Genomic DNA, 23,703 nt, shown 5'->3' with positions numbered 1-23,703 from the left:
CAACATTCTTTTAATGAATAACCTGAAACCAATTTGCTGTTTGGAAAGTGAATTTATTTTTAATTGTTTGCTATTCATTTGATGCTAAAGTATTGAGATTGAAAGTCCAGCTCCACTGATCATTAATAATTAGTACACAGATCTAAATTAGAATACATTCTATTGTAAATCTGAATCTAGCTGGAAGTGTTCTCTCTGTGATTGTGTGTTATGTCCCAAGCCTCCTCACTGTGCTGTCCGACCATCTGAATGCTGAGATTGCTGCAGGAACCATCTCATCCAAACAGGACGCAATGGACTATATCACCTGGACATATTTCTTCAGACGTCTGGTGATGAACCCCAGGTTGGGAAAACCTCCTCACACTGCTTATCATTACCAACAGCAGCAGTTTAGCAGATCAAAAGATAAGGCAAACACACAAACACATGCACACATTCTTAGCCTGCTCTCACAACCTGGTCAGAGGAGTGCAGTGTTCTTAAGTCAAACATCTGCTGTGTAGACAGACACTATTCCAGAACATTCCAGCCTGTTGGTATTTGCACGGCTGTCAGCCCACATTTACCTATCAGGCCCTCACTGAGGCTGGGCAATGGGATTACACTAATACAGGTATGTGAAACAGTTGAGGGTTTAGGCCAATATTCAAAGTCTAACATTTTCAGCAAATCAATGACAAAAAGTCAGTGTTTGTCTAGGATTGTATTGGTGGAAGGCTTCCTCAGAGAAATGACCTCGACCATTCATATCATTCCCCTACTGTATCTCACCAAACTTCACTGTCTCTCACCAAAAGTTTAAAATGACAAAAAGCCTCAAAAACAGTTTTAGACTCACCACCACTGAGACCCTGGATAGGAATACTTCTACCACTATTACATCAGCAATTACAAGATTATTACTGGTAGTATTATTACTAGCCAGTAGTATTAGAATTGTACTGGTAGTACATCATTATTATTTACTATTACTGTATGAATTTGGTATTCATAATAATAATTTTACTCTATCAATGAGACAGTGCTGACAACTAATAAAAAAATTTGTTCCTATTAAATACATCTGATTTTTGATTTGGAATTGAACTCCCATCCATCCATTTTCTGCTGCTTATCCAGTGTCCATGTCGCAGTGGTAGCACTCTAAGCAAAGCCTAGACTCTTATCTCCCTAGCTTCTTCCTCCACCTCCTCCCAAGACATAGCTAATTCAAATGAGATTTATTTTCACTCCAGCTCATTCCGGGTCTGCCTGGGTTTCTCCTCCAAGTTGGACATGCTTGGAAAACCTCCACATACAGGTGACATCCTGATCAGATACCAAACTCACGTCACCTGGCATCTTTTCAAGCAAAGGAACAGTAACTCTGCAGCACTTGGTCTATGCACAAAGCGCTCTAACACATCCACACCCATTCACACACCGATGATACATACATCAGGGGCAGCGTGGGGTTCAGTGTCTTGCCCAAGGATACTTTGGCATGGACTGGAGGAGCCGGAGATCAAACCGCTGACCTTCCGATTAGTGGGCGACCCACTCTACCTCCTGAGCAACAGCTGTCCCATTTTCTCATTTATTAAGCATTTTAATAAAACAATATAGAATTTGGTTCCAGTATGACAAACATATCTGCTGTTATCTGCATATATGCTCTTTAATCTTAAGCTTCAGGTTACATGAAATGATATTCAATATTTTAAATTTTGCCTCTCATCCCCTGACACCATTGTCTCAGTGTGGCTGTGTTTCATTTCTTAACACCACACCCACACCACAGACACAGGTACACACAAATACACCCACAGGGTCCCATGGGTGTCATAAACATCTGCAGGCTGACTCCCTGTGCCATCAGGAGCCTAATGGTAATGATGCTAATGGCCATCACTTAATCAGACGCGCCCTGCCACCACTAAAGACCTGTGAAATGTGTTCAGTAAAAAACACATTCAACGCTCAGGATTGTGCGCTGTTAACGTGTGGAGCAATGGAAATTAAAGAAATCCTTTTACATTAAACACACAATAAATATGGCCATCACCCATCCCAACTGCTGCTTGCAGCCTGTGAGTGTGGCTGTGAAGCCCCGTCCCCCCACTCCTAACTGCACAATTAATGATTTTCTATGATGATCATGAAGATATTTGTTTTAATGTAATATGAGAAGTTGGCAATTTTTCAGTGGGCCCTGGTTTGAATGCATTATGCAGATAACTAAAAAAATGACTTCCATCTAATATCGTTTCTCCACCTGTTAACTTATTCATTGGTATTCATCCCTGCTGTGATTCCCTCTGTCAAGCTTCCATGCCAGTGATAGCTATGGCCAGAGGCATTATGTTTTCAGGTTGTCAGTCCGTCCACATGTCCTGCTCTCATGAACCTTGAGAGGATTTCTTCACAAACGTTCTCTTGAACATAAGGATGAACTCATTAGATTTTAGTGGTCAAAGGTAAAGGTCACAATGAGCTTATGTCCACCCCACTTTTTTTAACATGATATATCAGGTATGCTTGGGGGGAATTTCATTACATCTGAATGCCGCTCTAAATTTTGTCATTGATCTATGATCCAGTTCTCACCTTTGGTCATAAATGTAGGGAAATCATGGATAAAATCTGCTAAAATGGCTTTCCTTTGCACAGTGGCTGGGCTCACCCTGCAAAGAGAGGGTGACCCTATGAGGGGCTACCTCAGCCTCAACTGACCAGTGAAAGGAGAGTTTGTTTGTTTGTTTGTCTATGTATGTTGGCTCTGCCGATGGGTCCAGGGTGTACCCCACCTCTCGCCCACTGTCAGCTGGGACAGGCTCCAGCCCCCACGGCCCTTACGGATAAGCGGTATAGATAAGGGATGGATCATGATATCAGCCATATAGCACCATGATGATGAGTTGGCACTCACAGATCCAGATTTGTATATAGGCTATTTTTGATATTACATTAGTACTTCCTCTTAGCTTGCAATTTTCTGAGGTAAACTAAGGTGTCATATTAATACTTTACCACAGCTTACATTTCAGCATTTTACAGATGAGCATTTTACCCATTCTGTGACAAATGTCTTTGGGTAGCCCAATTCTAGACCATTACTACTGTTCATTCTGAGATGAAAGCATGAAATACGGTCATTAACTGACACTGGAGAACTAGATGGCACAAATAACTGCCAGCAATGAACAGTTCTCCAGTTTTACCAAGGCACATTTTACATTACTTACACTTTGGGATTTTTAGCATCTGTTTCTACCAGTTTCTACTGTCTCTACCAGATTTAATGAAACTGTGCCTGGTTTCTTTCACTCTTTTATTTGACTTGCACACATCATGCACAAATATTGCCATCATAAGCTAATGAAGATTGTCCTTGATTACACATCTGCTGAGCCTCATATGGTAGCTCTTACTTTGCAGAGCTAAGCATGGAACCCATTTTGGCCACTAGTTGTCTTATTTCAGGTAATAACAGTCTAACCTGGGAGTCATTTGCTGGCAAGGGCTGGACATTTTTCTTTCAGCTGGTGCTTTCCTTCTGTAACACAACAGTGTGTACATGAATCTAACCTTTGTGTAGATACAGTAGTGCCAAGCCATTTTACTCAGCCATTGTTATCTGGGTTTTCCATCGGGCCCCACTCAGGTTCCATCATCAGTGAGGTCCCATGATTAAGATACATAATTAAGGAGAGAAAAGCTCAGTAAAGGAAACCACCACCAAGTCTGTTATATCCTAGTTGGAACAAGAGGAAACGTGGTTGATAATATCCTTGTCTAAATGTTTGTAACATTATTCAGGTAATCAGCAAATGAAGTACCTCAGGACAAAACTGTTTTGGTTTATCCGTCAACTATGAGTGTAGATCATCTTAACAGTGTTCTTCATATTTTCTGTATTACTGGTTTACAGGTACATAACGTGAAATGAGACTCCTGGTCATGTGACTATTTATAAACCTGGACAAGTTTTTCTATCATGTACTCCAGCTAGTATAGTTAGTTTTTTCAAAATGGGGATAAACCCCCGGTCACAGCAGGAAGTGCCACACTGACGTTTATTCAATATCCTATTAAATAGGTGGTAACAGTAGTTTAGTGACAACTTGCAGGGCTGGTTGGTGAACTAATGTTAATATGTGTTAGTCAGGAATTTGGTAGCTTTAGTCCAGTATTTGCTAACCATACAATAACTTCATGACTTGCTCATGAGACATACTGTACTATTGACTGTTGCTTGCCCCTTTTATGCAGCAGTTTATACCTCCACTGAGCAGGTTTATGGATGGATTTAAACATAAAAATGTAAGCAGAAAAACAAAACACAGAATGACAAAAGGGCTTTTTTCTCGTATTTTGACATGAAGTCGCTTTTTTGTAATCACCCTCTATGTGCTGTTTTTATAGTTACTACAACCTAGAAGACATCAGCCATGAGTCCATAAACAAATACCTGTCCAGCCTGGTGGAGAGAAGCCTACGGGACCTTGAGTGCTCTTACTGCATGGAGATAAAAGAGGTAAGTGTGTGTAGTATTTTTTAATGAAAGTTTGAAGTCAGTAAAATGACACAAATTAGTTTAACATGAGATCAAGCTTTTGTTGGTCTAATTTTTATTTCCATTAATGCTCCAGGATGATCGGACCATTGAGCCACTGACTTACGGTCGCATCGCCTCCTACTACTACCTGAAGCATCAGACCATCCGCATGTTTAAAGAGCGACTGAAGGCTGAGCTGTCCATCCACGAGTTGCTCTCCATTCTGACAGTGAGTTTCACACTAAGAACATACAGCTGCTGTTGTTCTGTCACCACATACTGTGTCCATCTACCAGATCTGCCAAAAAGCTGCATGTGCACTGTGTTGTCTGGTCTGAAGGTATTTGACACAGTTCTTTACATTCAGGGCTGAGCATTGAGAGAGGGCTGTTATCCTGACAGTAATGTCAGACTGGGCCCTATGTCACTACACTGTGTCTTCTGACAGATTTCTATCATAGCCAGCATTAAGGTTTTCAGCAGTTTTTCTTACTGCAGCTCTTCTATGGGACTAGACCACACAGGTCAGCCTTCACTCCCACACGCTTCAGTGAGCCTCAGGTGCCCATGAGCCTGTTGTCAGTTCACAGGTTATCCTTCTTTAGGCCGCCTTTGGTAGCCATTAACCACTGCATACTGGAGATGTTTTGGAGATGCTCTGACCCAGTCATCTAGCCTTCATAATTTGGCCCCTGTCAAAGTCACTCAGATCCTTACACCTGTCCATTTTGTGTTGGACATGTCCATTTTTCCTGCTTCTAACACAACAACTTCAAGAACTGGCCATTCACCGGCTACCTAATATCTACCACCCCTTGACAGGTGCCAATGGAATTTAATAATCAGTGTTATTCACCTCACCTGTCTGTGTTTTTAACGTTGTGGCTGATCACTGTACGTACTCAGGTGTGTGCTCTGGGCTTGATGCTTTCAGTCAGAAATGAACAGTCATTGTGTGGACTGCCACTGTGTCTTTGCTAAGTCCAGGTCAGAGTATTGATGGAGTTAGTCAAGTTCCTGGTTGATGTTGTAGTCTTGTAGTTGTCTCGTAGTTTAAAGTTTTTTGTGCTGTTGGAGCTGCAGTGATGCTCCCTATTTTAAGCTGCTGGTCAGTACAGTGCACAAATCTAGATTCAGGCTATAATATTTTCAACACAACTCCATGTGCTGTGCCTATGTATGCACAGTCAGGGTAGCATAATGTCTATACCTTTTCTTCCACTTTTGCTCATGGTGTGGGAAATGGTTTGTGCGTGCACAGGTGCTTGTGTGCTAAATGGGAGTCAAGCAATTAAACAAATCTGTTTCTCACAAACTATTTTCCAATTAAATGTCTACAAAAAAAAACATAAGTTACAAGTACAAATGAAAAATAAGACTGCATTTATTTTTAGTGCATTACACTAAATATTGATTTTGTTGCATATAAACAACAATTTAGTGTTAATTAATTGTTTTGAACCAGTACACACTTTGGCTATGTTTACTTTTCATTCTTTTTTTCATCATGTTGTAGCCCACTCATAACCATATGGCACTGCATCTCTGCCTTCAGTATCTGACAGCTATAGATCTTTATGTAAAAGATTGCTGTTTGAAAGACACATAACAATAGAGCAATAAATGTGCAACTTTTTAGAAATTTGAAAATACAAGATACATCAGGAAATGTTCATGCAAACACATGGACACACACACTTTACTCCCTGCTATCAAATTAGCACCTTTGTCTGAGCTTCATTAACTCTCCTCATTCTCGAGATTTAGTGTGATCTGTCGCCCTCTTCCTTTTACTTATTGACCTTGTGCATCCCAGCAGCGAGGTCATCCACACTCTGGCTTCTGATTGGTTGGGTCAACGCAAGACATGGTGGTTTCACACCTTTCTCTGAGGGAGGATGACAACATACAGCTTTTTACTACTGCTTCTAATGGGCTTATATATCTTCTCTTTGTAATGATTTGAGGTGCATTTCATCACTGTTGAAAATATTCTTTTTAAGCTGCTGCTGAGTTCAAAAATCCTACTTTCTCATAACAGCAAGTGACAAAAGTGTAAAAAAGTCAAACTTGTTTTCAAAATGTTTCTAGCATTGGGTCATTTTTTGGTAAAAGTACAGTGATTGCCTGCACTTATTTAAGTGAGATTAATGCCACATGTATTCCTTTATCATCTGTCACCGTGTGTGTTGATGCAGATCTTAATAATTAGATGCTGGTTTAAAAATTAAAAGCAATTTCAATGGCTAAAAAATTATTTTGATCATTTTGCAGACATGGCAGCGGATAAAGCCAGTGTTATTTAATTTATCAACAAATCCCTTGAAATGACCAAAACCAACAATGTCATCTGATATCTTAACCATAAGCCTGGTAGTGAGGCACCAAGAAAGTGTATGTGGGACTGAGTTAGAACAGTCAGGCTAACTGATGTGTTTTTTTGTTTTGTTTTTATACACTGAAGTCAATTGTGGCCAAAAGTACAACATGGCTTTAAAAAATTTAAAGTTTAATTTTACACAGAGATTTAGCATTTCTTTTGTGTTTTTAGATTTTATGCAGCTTTAACTTTTGTGGTAAGTCAATTTGATGTTCAGTGCTTGAACCTGGCTTCAGTAATGAAGCTAAGATATGGAGTAAGTCTACTCTGAGACAGTTAACATCACTCTCCATTGCACACATGTAGTTGGAAGCAGACCAAGGCATGCCATGCTCGGCTGCCTCCCTCCCCAACGAGCTGCGATACAATAGGCCAGCCGCCCTGCCGCCCCGTCCACTCCCCCTCTGTTAGCTACAAAGCACTGGCATGCTCTCCCAGTTCCCCCTAATTGCTGCAGCGTGGCCACTAATGAGCAACACCCACGCCTCACTACACCACCACCTCCCACCCCCTCCTTACTCACGTTTTCCTCTCTGAGCACTATGCTACCAATCAGCCTGTCTTTGTCTCTGTTTTCTTTGCCGGTGTATTTGTCTTCTGCTTCCTAAGATGGCAGTATTCTCACAGGGAATGTAATTTCCCCGAGGGAGTCATCCCAAAGGGATCAATAAAGTCTGTCTAAGTCTAAGTCTAAGGGAAATCAAACCGCATCAAACATGACCGTTGTAAAACAAAGCAGTGAAACTAAATGTCATATACAGTGGCCTCAGAAAGCAGTCAGAGCCCTCACTTTTTACACACTCACTTGTGTTGTAGATTTCATTTTATATTGTTAAAACTGCAGTTTTTGCTCAATCAGTACTCAATAACCCATAATGAGAATGTGAAAATTTAACAAATTTGTTAAACATCAAAAACTGAAATCTCTCATTTGCAGTAGTATCTTAGACCCTAAGCCCCTGTGGCACCAGTTACAACTTTGAACTGAACAGTTTTCTTCAAGGACCTCTGTGCATTTGGCTGCATTCATCCATCTCCCAATTCTAACCAGTCTCCCTATTCCTGCCACTGAGAGGCACCCTTATAGCATTGTACTGCCACCACCCTGCTTCACCTTTGGGATGGTAGTACCCAGATTATGAGCAATGCCTGGTGTTCACCAGACATAGTGTTGAGTTCAGGAGTTGGAGTTCTGCCCAAAGTTTCTGTTTTTGTCTCATCAGACCAGAGAATCACTCAGTCACTCAGTGCAGCTTCAGTTTCTCAGTTTGGCTACATGGTCAACTCTAGGAAGAGTTCTGCTGGTTCCAAACTTCTTCCATTTCACAATTAATGAGACCACTGTATTCACCACTTTGTTCTTGTCCTGACATGTGGGACCTTATATAAACAGGTGTTTGCCTTTCTGAAACAAGTCCAGTCAGTTCAGTGTGCCATAGATAGACTCCAGTTCTACACACATCTCAAGGAAAATTTAAGCTAACACAATGTACCTTTTCATGATTTGGAGTGCCACAGCAAAGGCAGGGCTCCAGAGTACGACCGTTCATCACATGATGAAAAAACCGTCAAGAGGTCGCACCATTGCACCTGACATTTAGCAGGTCTGTCTCTCTCTGTGTGTATGTGTTTTGCTCACCCATCCCTATTCTGCCTCTGACTCTAACATTGACATCATCTGTGGATATAACAGCTCCACCACCTGTCACACACACACACACACACACTACACACTACCTCATTGTGCTGTCTATTCTTTTTGACATTTCCATATTCTTCTGACATCTTATATTTATCTGTGCTGTCATTGTAAGAGTTGCTAATTGGTGTTTCATTGTTTTGAAAAAACAATGAATCTATTCTATTCTGTCTCCCCTGTCCCCTGGTACAGTGCCTAATTCCCAGTGTTTCCCATACAAAGGCTCTACTCAGACAAACCACCCAGGTAGATAGATCACTCAGTTTCAATCTAGGTAAATCTTACATTAGAAGAGTATATAGGAACTGACAAAAAAGGTGATGCTTAAAGTGTATTATTACAGCACCAAAAGGTGCAGTGAACATTTCTGGATGCACCTAAATTATGTGCTGGTGCAGTGCAACCAATGTAAGAGGTCAGTCTGCACTCCTTTGAATACTTTTGTAAATAAGAGATTTGAGTTTTTGATTTTTATTAAATTTGTAAAACTTTAAAAAAAAAACATGTTTTGACTTATGCCTTATGGAGTGTAGGCTGATGAGCAAAAATGGCTCACTCTCTGCTTTACCTCCACATGAAGTGGTTTAGATAATCTGGATAAACTTGTTTACCTCTGTCTGATCATCTGACCTCTTGTCTTTCTGACCTGGCAGATCTCGGAGATTTATTCTGTTGAATACAGCTACACTAAGTACAAATATGAACGTAAACTCCAAGCTGTAATAGATCAAACTTAACATTTTAATGTGAATAGATGTGTATACTCTAACAAACCTGACAAGCTCAGTTTCTAAATCATCCAAGTCTGTGTAAAGCAGTAATACTTATGCGTTCTGAGCATAGACTGAAAAATGTGCTACTAACCACTCCACTAAATCTGAATTGTTAAAAAAAAATCAGTAAAAATCATGAAAAAATTAGTTAGCATCCTGCTAGGTCCCTCCAGAGCCAAGTTTGGTCAAGTTTTCTCTTATTGATTTGGAATGTGTAGAAATTATAGTTTTGTTTATCAAATGGCCTGTCTGTCTTTCAAGAACTCAAGAGACAAGTCATACTGTTTATACAGTCATATTACTGATGTTCATTAATATAGGAAAACAAAGTATAATGACGTCACACTAATAAACTAACTTTGTGATAACAAGTGTGTTATTGTGGCAACAGGTGTGACAGTTTCACTCTAACCAGTCTGACCCCTCATCTTCAAGAGCATAAACACACACACACACACACACACACACACACACAGTGAGCAGTGTCAGTGGGACAGGAAGGTGAAGGCCTCATTCAGAAGTGTCAGTGAATTATCTGTGAATTCCTGTTGTTTCTGATGAAAGTCTGTAAAACTAACCGGAGTGAAACGGTCAGTGCAGAGACAGGTGTTGGTGGTGTTCCTCAGCTCTCCATCACTGTGGCTCCTCACTACATTAATCCACCTCCTCTTAATGCCTTTGAAAATTTAAAGCCAACGACCGAGCTGTTCTGTAAACAGTAGCACCCAGGGAAGATGCAGTTGCAGGATGATGGCATGGCTAGCTGGCTAAACCTGTAATAACAGTAGAGTGGGAGAAGCACTGATGCTAATGCAGTGCTGCTATTCATAATGGTTACAGTCTTAGGGGTGGGGTTATGCTGAGTGGTGGCTCCAGTGTGTCATCGAGCCACCGTCTCAGACCCGCCCATAAAATCCTGAGAATGAAACAGATGGAAAACTGTGAAACGGTCTAACTCCACAATGCTGTAATACAGAGTTTCAGACTTTACACGTGTTTTCAGGAACGGTTTCCTAACATAAATCATGTGTTTAGAGACAAATCTCTGAATTTACACGGACTTACTATGTGTTGACTGGAAGTTAGAGTATAGAATTGAAACATGCAATTAAGAGATGTGTTAAAAAAGAATGAATCCGTTTACTCTTTGAAGTTTATACAAAGGAGGAAAGGATAAGGGTTTCAGAGTACAAAGTAATGTCTTCAAATAGCTTTTTTGTCTCATAAATAGTCCAAGGCCTAATAGTAATTCATTTTAAATCATATAAAATATACCAGCAACCGCTCATGTTGGAATAGCTGAAACCAAAGAATATTTTTGAATATTTGCTTGACAAATAAACAGTGAATTGATTATCGACTTTGCTGTTGAGTAAAGTTCCACTGATTAAGTAATGAATTAACTGAAACACAGACATAAGCAGAAAAGTGGAAAAAATAGAACAGACAAAGGGCAGTCAGCCAGTTCACCTGCCATGTGTCCTTTTTTCAGAAATCTATAATTTTGTAAAACTTGTAACTGTGGTTTTGTGGCCGTTGTACTATGGACCTGTCTTTCAGATTATTCTCTGCAGTGCAGTTACTGCATTAAAGCACCAGTCTTTCCAAGTGCTTTGTCCGTCCTCCGTCTCAGTGAAGGTTACTATCAGAGGGTGTGAGGCAGCATGGACTTGTAGGTTATGTTTGCTTAAAGATCTATAGTCTTTCTCTTCAGCACATCCATATGCAGACACAACAGCACTGAAAGATAAATCATTCAGAGATGATTTCTACTCCTATCTCTCACCCCAGCCCCCACCCCCTCAGGTCCTTTTTTCAGGTTCTAGCTTTTGAAACACTGGCTTTGGTCAATGATGGATGGAGCCTAAACAGTCCAGGCTGGGGGGAGGCTGTGACAGATGCCTCCAGCACAGCCTGTTGATGGGAGTACATTAGCCAAAGTTGAACTGGAGTGAATTAGAGGAGAGGAGCCATGCGTGTCTGTGCATCAATCTGTATAACAATTACAACCAACGCTGAACGCACAGGCTCAGCACAAAGAGGAGACTGATGGACCATCATCATCATTTTACCAGTGACCCAGTGCATGTGTTCACTCTGTCTTTGTCGTTCAGTGTTTAACATTCTCAGAAGTGTTCTTAAAATCATTTTAAGAATTCAGTCTTCAATCTCCCAGTCCTTAATAAGCAGGTTGGCAGGATTTAGTCTTCATTAGGCCTGATGAATAGAATCCCACAGTTTGTGGGGAGTGGAAAGCTGGTTTTCCAAACATTGGGAAGGTAAATGCAGCTGAGTACAGATGCTCAGATTAAAAAGGCTGTAGCATGCGTCAGACTTCCTGTTTCACTTTTGATCTCTGTCTCTCAGGATGCAGAGGAGTATGCCGAATTGCCTGTCAGACACAATGAAGACCAGCTGAACAGCCAGCTGGCTCAGCAGCTCCCACTGCAGGTCAACCCCCACTCTTATGACAGCGCCCACACCAAGACTCACCTGCTCCTCCAGGCCCACTTCAGCCACGCCCAGCTGCCCTGCAGTGACTACACCACCGATACCAAGACAGTACTGGACAACGCCATTCGAATCTGTCAGGTAGGATTCACTGGGCAGCTGATATACAGCATCAACAAATGACTTATGTGATAAAAGATTAATAAATCTTTAAGTCATCACTTTATCAAACATGAAAAGAGGTGATAGTGGTTCAGATTTCTGGAGCATTTGTACAGTAAGAGAAAGTGTAACTGCTGTGTTAACACATTCAGGGCTTACTGTGAGTGAAAATTAAGAGTATACAATCATGAAAAGTTTGTTTGTCTTTGCAGTCAAAAAACCAACACAGTGATTAGCCTTCTCTGAAGCAACAAGCTGAAGGTGTCACGTCAGTGTCAATAGTCTCAAACTCATAGTTCAGCTCTATGTATATCATGTAAGTGAAGCTGAACTTTATGGTTCTGATTCTGCATTTGAAGTATTTAAAGCAAGTAAAGCTACACCTTTTATTTCAGTGTGTCAAATAGATATATAATTGTTTTGATTAGACAATTTAGATATGTTTTAATCCTTAATAATGGTAGTAATTGTATTACATAATATATTTTTTAAAGGATCTGAATATAGACATAAAAATTTCACCAAGTAAGATTATTGACAAAGTATCTTCACGAGTGCTGATAGCAGCAGGTTAACCTGATGGAGCCTGTGGTGAAACACATTGTTCACACAGCTGGACTAGTTAGTCATACTTCACTGCCAGTTTTGCACATCCATTCTCAGATGAAAATATTGCACATAACTATATTTATTCATCATTAAAATGGTTACTGTCATTTGTAAATTTGCAACTAAATTATTTTCCTGTATATATTTTTAAGATCCTTCTTAGTATTTTTCATTTTGTTGTTGTTACCTGTTGTTGCTGTCTCTGCTGCTGTAACGCAAGAATTTCCCTCACAGGATCAATAAAGTACATTGATCTTATCTTATCTTATTTAATAAAGCCTCAATAAACACCAGACACTTCTTGTTTATGCCATCATTAAATTCCACAGTATATTCAGAGCTCAAGAGTTTTATCAGAATAGGAAAACAGGTTTAGAAGCATTAACATTACCCTAACATTAATTAAAATAAGAGCTGAGTGATTTAATGACAGCAACATGACGTAAAATGGTGAGAGACGATTTGAATTATGTGCTGCACATGAAAAGAGAGCACAGTGCTGTGCTGTAGATGAAGCAGAGAATAAAAGGGGAATGTTAAACATTAGTAGGTGATTTGTAGTCCATCTCAGATACTGGTCCATCTCATAAATAACATGATGCTCAGAGGTTGTATGTAACCCCCAGGTTTTCCATTGTCTGGCAGCCACAATGACTCTGCTACTCAGTGTTCATACAGAAAGTGGCAGGAGACAAGATTTTTGAGGACAGAAAACTTAGTACTTATCACAGTTATCATGGTGTCAGTAACACTGACAGCTACTCCATCACTTCCTCAGTCAGAGATTTCTGTATAGGCTATTTTGCACCTAAAGTGTGATGTGCTGTTTATTTAGTTTCTTTGTATGTACCGTTTGAAGTTAGGACCATGTCTAAACGTCTGCAAGCTATTGTCCACAGCTCAGAGTGTGTGTGTATGTGTATGTACATGTGCTTGTGATTTTCCATGCTGTGTATCTGGCAGAGATATTGCATGGCTCATGGATGTGGTTATTTCTCTGGTGTCCTCCTGCTACCGTTTACTGAAGTGGTTCTGGTCTTCAGTTTCTTTATGGTTGTTTTTATTGAATTAATGTATATTTTTATTGATACTTATAGTGTACATAAAGTGAATGCAATGCAAGACCATTGATGTCCCTGGACAACGTTTTAATTGACAGTTTTGATCCTCATAACAATCTGCCCTTTTATAAATGGATACTTAAAACAAGGCAGTGAGCTATGAGTTTCAAGAACATTGGATTCTCTGCACCTTTCTTACTCGTTTTTGCAGTTATTCCATTGAAATTGATTCTTGCAGAAAACTTCCATTTTAAGTCAGTCTTTGTATTAAATCAGTGAGGCGATACTCTACATGACCATTGATATCTTCTGAGCTGTGGCTCAAGAGCTAGAGCGCGGTCACCCACCAACCGGAAGGTCGGTGGTTCGATGCCCCCTATGTAGCATCAGAGTATGAATGTGCTGCATGAATGTGACCTGTGGTGTGAAGTGCTTTGAGTGGTAGATATGACTAGAAAAGCGTTATATGTATATACACAATGAAGTGTGCAAAAATCTGTTGGGGTCTGAATACTTTCTGAAGCCACTGTATTGTATCTAAAGAACTAAACCTGAGCCTGAAACTTTACGCAACAAAATAGCCCAGGCAGAGCTCTAGGATGAACCTGGGAATTTCAAAAACCGGGGATTAAAAACTTCTGACATATGCGGCCGTGCTGGATGACTTAGGTAGAGGTGGTTTAGAAATCATGATTAATATACTGTTGATTTCATACTGACTTTTTCTTCTCCTTAGGCAATGCTGGATGTAGCTGCCAATGAAGGTTGGCTTGTTACAGCCATCAGTATCTGCAATCTGGTGCAAATGATCGTCCAGGGTCGCTGGCTGCACGACTCCTCATTACTGACGCTGCCACATGTGGAACAACAAGACCTCTATCTGTTCAGGTAAATGCCACTTCACAGCTATAATGTCCATACGGTCATTTTTAGCAAGTAGGATGCTAATCTGCCATGTTGTTGTCGTTGGTGTACTGTAAACCAGTGAACATTACATCTTGTTATGTCTCATTGATGTCTGAACAGCTTCATTTTTCATCACACCACATGAATTTTTCTTCATACAGTGTCAAATAATTTTGTGCAAACTCAACTAAAATGGTGAGAGAGGGATGAGAAAGAAAGACACGCAGGCCTGGTGACAGCAGGAAGATTAGAGTAGTATTTGTTCTGATGCTACGTCATGACCAAGAATTTCTCCCTTCCCCTCCAATCACTGCATAGGAAATGGGCAAACAGGAAGGGGAGGAGAGACACGGGAGGCTTCAGTGGCCCAATCGAAGGACTTCCTGAGCTGATTGCTGCCTGCATGGGAAAAGAACGCATTTTTGCTGATATTGTCGGCCAAGAGTTTCAATCGACTCAGATTGCCCAGGTAGGGTGCAAATATTATCATCCCGAGGGAACATTGGGAATGTGATTGCCCTTTGAAATCACTAATGTTACTTTTACTTCACTACAGACATAAAACAGCAAAAATAGATTACTTGCATTTGAATATTGTACATTTTAAAAAAATGATCTTCAGAATGGGCCTAATCCCACATTTGGTTAATGCAGATCATATTATAGCACGCGCACACACACACACATCATTATCATTATCATTGAGGTGCCATGAGCAGTCTTGCCACTGTGGTCCCAGATACCTCCAGGATCCCCAATTACAGCTCCATTGATAGGGTTTACAGCTCCAATTTAAGTGCTAATTGCAGCAGTAATGAGAGTGTCCGGGCACATCGGCAGGCCCTGTGGCTTCACCCAATCAGTATCCCTGCTTTCCCCCTTCCCCACCTTTACTCCCCCAACCCCCCACAGTGTGGCAGCCTCTCTAATTAAATAATTAGATGTGCAGCAGTGTTCCTGTCTGACTTGCTCAGAGAGAGTAATCCTCATATAAATAGCTTTTGCCGGGTGAATCAGAGAGGTTTTTCTTTTCCCAGCCTCCAATACACTGCCATACAAACACACACACACACACACACACACACACACACACACACACTTGCCTTTATATCCTCTTTGTGGTGGAGCCTTTGGGTTGAACTAACTGTTTCTCAAATTCTCCATAAAAACACTTAAGAGGCACCTAAGACCTGAGAAGTGTCTGTTAGAATGAATAAAGGTTTTAACAGCAGACTTCCTCTACCGTAGCCTCTTAAAAATCGCTTTCTTCTTTCAGAGATTTCTGTACTTCACTTCTGAGCACCATTTTCATTTTGTACTAGAAAATTTGAGGGAACATGGTGACATCTCATTTCTACAGCAGATGGGAAATTGAACTAACCACCTCAGGGCATCTTATTCCTTTCTGGACACAATCATGTCCATTTGTGATTCTTAAATGGATTTTATAATAATAATAATCATTGTAATATAATTATTACAATGTATATAATTATTAAATATAATGATAATTCTATAACAGACATACAAACAATAAGAACACGAGACAAAACAACATTGACAATAAGAGCCCCACGTCCCCGCCCCACCATCCCAAACAGAAATACACCAACAACAGGTGTTTATAAAAACATACCCAATCAATGCCTTATAACAGTAACTGATGTTGATCAATCCAAGACAAGAAAACATATTAGGAGAGTAAAAATTAAAAATATGATTCTTTGTATATTGTGAGGGCACCTAAAATCCCATGCAGTGAACTTGGTTTATCATAGCTGTCATAGCTTGTGTTGATTCTAGATTTCTCTGATGTCTCGGAAATGTTGTAGTGTTTCCACACCTAACCTGGTCTGATTCAGAGTGCTGTTGGTTTAGTGACTTTAAAGCAAACTAAACAACCAGACCAAGATCTCTTGAAAAAGGTTCAACTTAGTCCAGTTAGAATCTGACCCCTGCGGTTCCTTTGTGGTGCAAAAGAAAAGCAAACCAACCACTGGATTCTGGGCACATGTGTCTACATGTGAGTGTAGTGTCAGTGTAATTAAAAGGAGTTAGGTTATTTTAGCTTAGCTTTCTTAACTTAGTTAGCTAGTTGTTGTGGTGACTGTTAGTGCTTCATATCAGTTTCTTTGTTCTGAGATGAGATTCAGTAGAATGCAGTACCTTGGTGTCATTCACCAAATTTTATTTCCCCATATGGGTTTATGTATCACTGATTAGGCTCCTTAAAATCACTGTAATTGTCCAATAAATAATGTATCTATCAGAAAATGCAACGTTATGTTTACATCTCCTGGTTAATTTGTAATAAAGCATTGTGACATGAAATGGACCAGAACTAAATACCTATACAAAGAAGCTGAAGAAACGGATTTTAATGATTAATACACACTCCTGAGTCATCACAGGTTCCTAGAATCTATGAATCAGTTGGACCAGTTATTAAACAGACTTTATCCTGCCACCCTAGTGTAAAGTCTGTGTAATGTGTGAGTGAGCTGATGTGTGAGTAGAGCAGGTAATTGTCCAGAGAGTTCACAGAGAGCGAGTGGACGTGTTGATGACGCTCTCTGCTGTAGCGCTGGTCTCTACCTGCAGGCACCACCCATCACCTAAAGCAAACAGAACATTTCCAGCAAATGAGAATGTGTCTCGCACAGACATTCTCTGACTGTGAGCTGCATGTGTGGAAGGCCCACACCCACAGAAGGTCTGTAGTGTATGTCAGTATGTCCAACACTCAATGAAGGGATCCAAACAAACTCTTTTAGTTCTGATCAAGGGGTGCTAAGTTTTGGATCCACTGACTTTTTTATTTTATTTTTTGTGGTTTTTTAACAGTATAATATGAAATTCCTACAGATTTACCTGCCCATTCATCTTCTGAGCTTGATGTTCTAAATACAGAGCTGCTGAAATGTTGTCTGAACAACCAGCAACCAGTAACTGCAATTAACCCTCCTCTTAATACAGTCGTTATGATGTCACGGCTGTAGAAACCAATCAGCAACAGAAACTCAATTAGCACAATTCAACAGGTCTCCAAACACTGCAGCCACAGCTGAGCCACACACATCATCTCCAGCAGAAGCAGCAATAATAACTCAGAAAATGACAAAGATGTAAACAATTAAATATAGGTCAAATGCATTTTACTCACTGAAACTGCTGATTATTTGTAGACAGATAAAAAAAAAACTGCTTCTGTCGATCGGACATTCTCAGCCTAAAAGTGAATTAAAACTTATCCGAGAAATACGACTGGGCAACTCTACCTACGCACAGATAACCTCTACAACAGAGTCATTGAACTCTTCCTCATTGTCCAGCCATTGTAGACTGAAAAAACAGCTATTATATCTATACTAGCATGTTTTAGCTTGTGCTAGTAGCTATAGATGTGGTTCGCTAGCTCTGACCAGTACGCTCTCTGACCATCCAATCAAATGTAGTTAGCGAAGGCCTGCTAGATGCCAACTCAAAATCTGATTGGTTAAAGGATCCAGGAGGTAACAGTTTCATCACCATTCATTTTAAATTACAGGAGCCTGCACTATTGATTCTGAAGGCCTCAAGGCAGATTTCTTTTAACTCGGCAACACGGCTGAAATCTGGGTAAAAGCTCTAACATAAACAGACTATTGGAAGCAGCAACCTGAGATGAAAGCTATGAGATGAGGAGAATAGACTACTGGGAGCAGTTTAATACATATAGTATTAGTAGAAAAAAAAAATAAGAATATAATTCAGCGACAGTGTTTTCGGCTAGTAGAGAAAGTCTTGCTGGCCTTGACAGCCCATCACTGATTGCAACATGATATGAATGGCAGTCTTCCACCTCCTTTCCTCTTAGTTCATTACATCCTTCTTGTCACATCTTTTTCCTCCCTCGTCAGGCATGGTCCTTCCTGAGTCATGTCCCAGTGCTGGAGTTAGAGATGAGTGTGAAGGGCTGGTGGGAGGAGTACCAGGAGCAAACAGAGCGTCCCCTGCCTGCAGCAGGAGCAAACCTTAGGGAGGAGAGCAGCTGGCTGTGTGTTCATGCTGACCAGGAGTACGTTCTGCAGGTGTCACTGAGACGCATCAATATGGGGCAGCAGAGGGTCAGTATATCAATACTCACTTTCTATCATGGGACCACAATATCACTTTAAACTCTGATTACATGATACAACTGTGTAAAAAATGTATTTATTTACATATACATATTTGCATATCTTGTTTACACACCAAATAGAATGGCTCAGCTCTTACCCTAAAGCTGCAGTAATGAATCATTTCATATTAAGAATGGATTATATGACCACATGTAATATGAAAGGGGTCACAGGTAGTGACAAACCCAATGCAGACTATCACCCAACTGCAGTCCACCTCAGCTCTACAGAGCTCTAAACCCCAGTGTTAAGCTAAGGAGCAGGAGTTGTTGTTGGAGATTAAAACAGCTTAAGGGAGAGGGTAAATTTGGCACCAGCTTTTCATTTCATGTACTGAAAGCAATCATTGTGATCAGCTGGTTTATTCACAGCAGCAAGGTAAAAGTACAGTGAACTTTGACACTCAAACAAACGTTGTTTCCCAGAGACCTCTGAAGAAGTGGAAAATGGAGGAAGCTCCTGAAACAGTTCTTCTGGTAAAATGAAAACTGAACTGCTGCTCCCCAGTTAAGGCTGCAGTTTGTTATCCTGTGACTACTTTTAACACAGTATTCTTTGTTCCAGTTGCTTTGCATGTTGGTCGCAGATGCACTCCTGTCTCAGAAAGATATACTGATCTTTAGATGTTGTGGATTGTGCCTCTATAGCTTTTAATCTCCAGCCTGCTTTGAATCACCCCTCAGAAACATACATGTAGCTGCAGTTTGGTGCTGGGATACAGCATTCACAAAAACAGGAGGGAGGACAATGCAGGGATTAGTGTTTTAATTCAGTCAGTGCAGTTATTAGTTGAATTATCATCAGGTTTGAAAGAAATGCTGCACACGAAAGACACAAAACAGAATAATTCAAACATCTGTTGTTAATCCTTGTCTCATATTGCAAAGTAATTACAAATGAGAGAATGTACCTCTGGCTCTTTGGTCTGCCAGTTAGATAGGAAACTGTGATACACTGATGTATCACAATAGAGCACCAACTCACTTTTATTATAAATCAGACTGATTTATCAGATGTATTAAGTTGAATAACGTAACATAACATTCAACAATATCTGCTGCATTTCCCTGTCAGGGATTGTCTATTATAGATCTGCATTGTTCTCATAATCAAGTAAACTTGATACACTGAGTATATGAGTCTATGCTGCACAGTGGGACTGTACAGTGTGTTTGTTATTTCAGAGGAAACAGGACAGTAAAGCCCAGGCTCCCAGGTTTCCCAAGGTGAAGGATGAAGGCTGGTTCCTGGTCATAGGAGAGGTGGATCGCAGGGAGCTGCTGGCTGTCAAACGGGTCGGATACGTGCGCAACCACACAGCCGTGTCTGTGGCCTTCTACACACCAGAGAAGACTGGAAAGTAAGAAGCTGTACAAAAAGGAGACACGAACTCAAGCTTTCCACACACACGCCATATACATGTAATTAAGAGGAAACACTTCACCAGACAGTGAAACACACTTAGTCAAACACTAGGCTAACAGCAGGTCAGAGAACTTGAACTACGTCATTAGCCTCACATACCCTTTGGATTAGTTGTCACAGGTTTAAAATCACACTTCTATTTCACAATTTATGACAGAGGCTGCAGGTTGTGACATGGTCCTTACTTGTCACAAAATTCATCAAATGTTTGCCATAAAAGAAGTATGAAACACACACAATCAGTCATCTCAGCAGAATTTAAAAGACTGTGTCTTCCTGCTACTCTCATTAAAATGGAAACTGGACTGTGGAAAGTGACCAAATCCCATGAAAACATAACAACCAACAATGTGTTAGTCTGTCTCAATAACCCTGTTTGTGGCAGTCAGCTGTGTGTGGCAGATATAATCTTTAAAACAGATATATAGTGTCATTTTAATAAGCAGTTGGACGCTATAGTTTTTAGTAAATGTTACTCAGACAGGATTATTACCTGGGGCAGATTAATAGGATATTCAAGGCAGCAGGATGGGGTATGTGAGAGTGAGTCAACTACCATGTGTAAGTTCATGGTTATGAAGGAACGTCTCACCCAATGCAATAGTGTGACTCAGTGATGTGTTTGTAATAGTTTTTGGACAATAATGGTGCAGAGAAATGAGGCCTGGGACACACACATAATACTTGTTAGTACATTGTTGGTTTGGATCTGCTCATAGCATTTGTTGTCAATAAGAAAAATACAGACCGGACTTACATTTTAACCAAACAGAGAGAAAAAAGCAGTTTATAGTTGGAAGAAGTTAAAAATAGTGTGTCTGAGTGTTTTGAAAAGGCACGGAGCGAGACAGAAACTGCAGATTACTGCAGTGCCAGAAACTTGCTGCCAGAGATCACCATAGCAGCAACACTGACATCCTGTGATGCCAGTTATTTGGACTTGAGACAGCGTAGCATGAGCATGATCTTTTACCTTGCGTGTATAAAGAACATTATCAGCTTTAAAAACAAATGGCTTTGTGATCTTACAGCTCCTTAAGGAAACAACGATACGTCCAACAATATCCAGTACATTTTCTTTCAGGCTTTTGTATCAACTTCTATGTTCTAACTGTTGATCCATGTAAATTCTGGTTTCAGGTGTATCTACACTCTGTACCTGATGAGTGACAGCTACCTGGGTCTGGACCAGCAGTACGACATCCACCTGAATGTAATGCCTGCCAGCATCGCTGCCCAAGTCAACACAGAGGTGTCTGACTCAGTGACTGACATGACCCTCAGTTAAGGAACAATGACATAACACCTCATCAGCAGCAGCTCAGCAGTTCCAAGAACCTTTTCAGTGATGACTCTGAAACACAGTGAATGTGTTAAAGGAATTTTCTGGAATCATCTCAGACCTTTGGGGTGTGTGATGATTGTATTTCAGTAATTATCATGACAGGTTGGAATTTAGCGTTTTGCTATGCCCATTTTGCATCAGCTTCCCTTCAGTTAGTAATTTCTTATATCTGCAGTGACCTTCATCTTATGTTTTGTGACTGTTTTGCTAGACCAAATACCTTCCAACAGGCCAACAGGTCTCTGCCATCACACAAGTAATAAAGCTTTCTTTTGTCAAATTTCTACTTCCAGAGGACAGAAACAGTCCTTCGTTTCTCAGATACCTCTGCAAGCTGGTTTTTGTCTTTGTGAGGCTCAAGGTCTCAGTATGAATCAGATGAACTAGTTTGCTTGTCATCTGACCACATATAAAGGCATATAATCTGTTGACACCCTGGCTGTGTCACACTGCTTCCCTCTCCAACAACTCTGTGTCTTCTGTGTTTCTTTGCAATCTCGACATGATGAATTCTACAAGTGTGCACAACAGCGCACAATTTCAGTCTGTCTTGAAAGACATTGATAGTGTTGCACTACTTGCACTACGCTTCCACCACCTCCACTGTAAAACAGGCAGTTGGCCAGTTTCAGTGGCACTGTCAGATGATCTGACAAGTGTTTCCTTTGATGCCTGCTGACACCTTAAGGTTGGAAATAGTCTGAAGGATGCTATGTTGAACCCTGGGAAGGTTTGTCTACTTTGGGGAGAAAATCCAGCTTTGGCCTTCTAGCTTCCAGTCCTCCAAAGACTGGCCCTGATATGGGACAGCTTATGCCAGTGGAATATTGGCTTCCATTTTATATGCTACTGTAGCTTTTCTCCACAACATTTACTCCAAAAAAAAATCAATTCCAGTCTTAATTCCAGTCAAGATACTTGACAGATACAGCTACTGCAGAGTGCACCAGTCACTCATTTCCCTTTCATAGACCGAGGAGAAGACGGTCTGCTTAGCATCCCACAAAAACGAAGTATCTTTCTGACAGAAAATACACCAAGTGGCCGCATAACAGATCAATGTTCACTACAGTCATACAGTGTTTCTATCCAGTGCATTCAACTCATACACCTTTCTTGCTGCCATTAGACATTAGACCTTAGCCAAGCTATACATCAACCCCAACCCATGTCACAGAAGGTTTAGGTCTGAGGTTAGGGTCAAGTGCTGCACGGAGCTTCTTGTTCCTTTGACAAAAATGGGCTTGGTATACTGAAAAAAATTACCAAAAATTACAAACACTGATCCAAAAATAAAACACAGCATGTTGTTTTCACAGAGGGGGAAAGTTGGCTTAACTGTGTCAAACAGGAGAGATTTCAGTGCAGGTTTGTAAAACATGCTTCTTTCCACTTTGGGCACTTCACTTAGGATCATCAAACTGTCAAGTGTTTTGTCAAATAAATCTCCTCCGTCCCCCTATAAGGACTTCCTCAGTTACCTAGAAGTATCCTCAGATAAAAATTAAAAAGGAGATGTTAAAAACAAACTACTGGTGGAACAAAATTTTTTGTTCTGTCTTCCTAGACCTGAAACAGCTTTGAAATAATTCAGTTTTGTGATGGATTTTAGGTTATAAGAACACAAATGTGAAAAGGTTGACATTTTGAAATGTGTATCCGTGATTTCATTTACTGCTGGCAAATCCTTTGATCCGCTTCTAAATAAAAGCATCATTTCACTTGAAAACCAGATCCTGATATTTCTCATGGTTGTTCACCTCGGTTGTTTGGTTGTTTTTTGTCTCACTCATCAAGCTTGTTGGCCTGTGTGATTTTCACTCCAACCTTTGACTTACGGCCTCTGGATACTGCATTAGCCTTATGAGCTAACAAATGGTAATGAATGAAATACAGCAAACTCAGTAATCTCAGGTTAGGTTGACACCCTTTCATACAGCCTGTGCAAGGTGAGAATGTTGCGCCTTTATTCTGCCTCACCATTCTGTATAAAAGGTGTGAACACTGAATGGAAGGTATTGTTGCTCCCCCTTTAAGCAGGCAGAGGGGGGAGTCACAGAGCCGAACTGACGTCCGTGTAAAAGGGAGAGCAGTATGGCAGGGCAGACGCTGAAGCTGTTGTCTCATGCGTTCCATGTGTAGGTTCTGGTTCTAGAAATCTGCATGCACGGTTCATAAACCATGTTTCAGAT

At 40.5% G+C, this 23,703-nt stretch overlaps 1 protein-coding gene across 3 annotated transcripts in view; it reads left to right on the top strand.

Annotated features, from left to right (window-relative positions):
* The window catches only part of ascc3 (activating signal cointegrator 1 complex subunit 3), a 148,443-nt gene extending 125,200 nt beyond the window's left edge, over positions 1-23,243 (top strand). For all 3 annotated transcript variants that reach the window (XM_018665694.2, XM_018665695.2, XM_051075770.1), the window contains exons 34-42: positions 221-346; positions 4,408-4,519; positions 4,635-4,769; positions 11,760-11,984; positions 14,412-14,563; positions 14,900-15,050; positions 18,481-18,687; positions 19,926-20,101; positions 21,307-23,243. In XM_018665694.2, coding sequence (XP_018521210.1) covers positions 221-346; positions 4,408-4,519; positions 4,635-4,769; positions 11,760-11,984; positions 14,412-14,563; positions 14,900-15,050; positions 18,481-18,687; positions 19,926-20,101; positions 21,307-21,454 — 1,432 coding nt within the window. In that variant the 3' untranslated portion in view covers positions 21,455-23,243. The remainder of the gene's footprint in view (positions 1-220; positions 347-4,407; positions 4,520-4,634; positions 4,770-11,759; positions 11,985-14,411; positions 14,564-14,899; positions 15,051-18,480; positions 18,688-19,925; positions 20,102-21,306) is intronic.
* The last annotated feature ends 460 nt before the right edge of the window (positions 23,244-23,703 follow it).

This window comes from Lates calcarifer, linkage group LG15 (genome assembly GCF_001640805.2).
Source record: "Lates calcarifer isolate ASB-BC8 linkage group LG15, TLL_Latcal_v3, whole genome shotgun sequence".
Lineage (NCBI taxonomy): Eukaryota > Metazoa > Chordata > Actinopteri > Centropomidae > Lates > Lates calcarifer.
The sequence above is the reverse complement of the archived record's forward strand: the minus strand, read 5'-3'. Positions and strand labels throughout refer to the sequence as shown.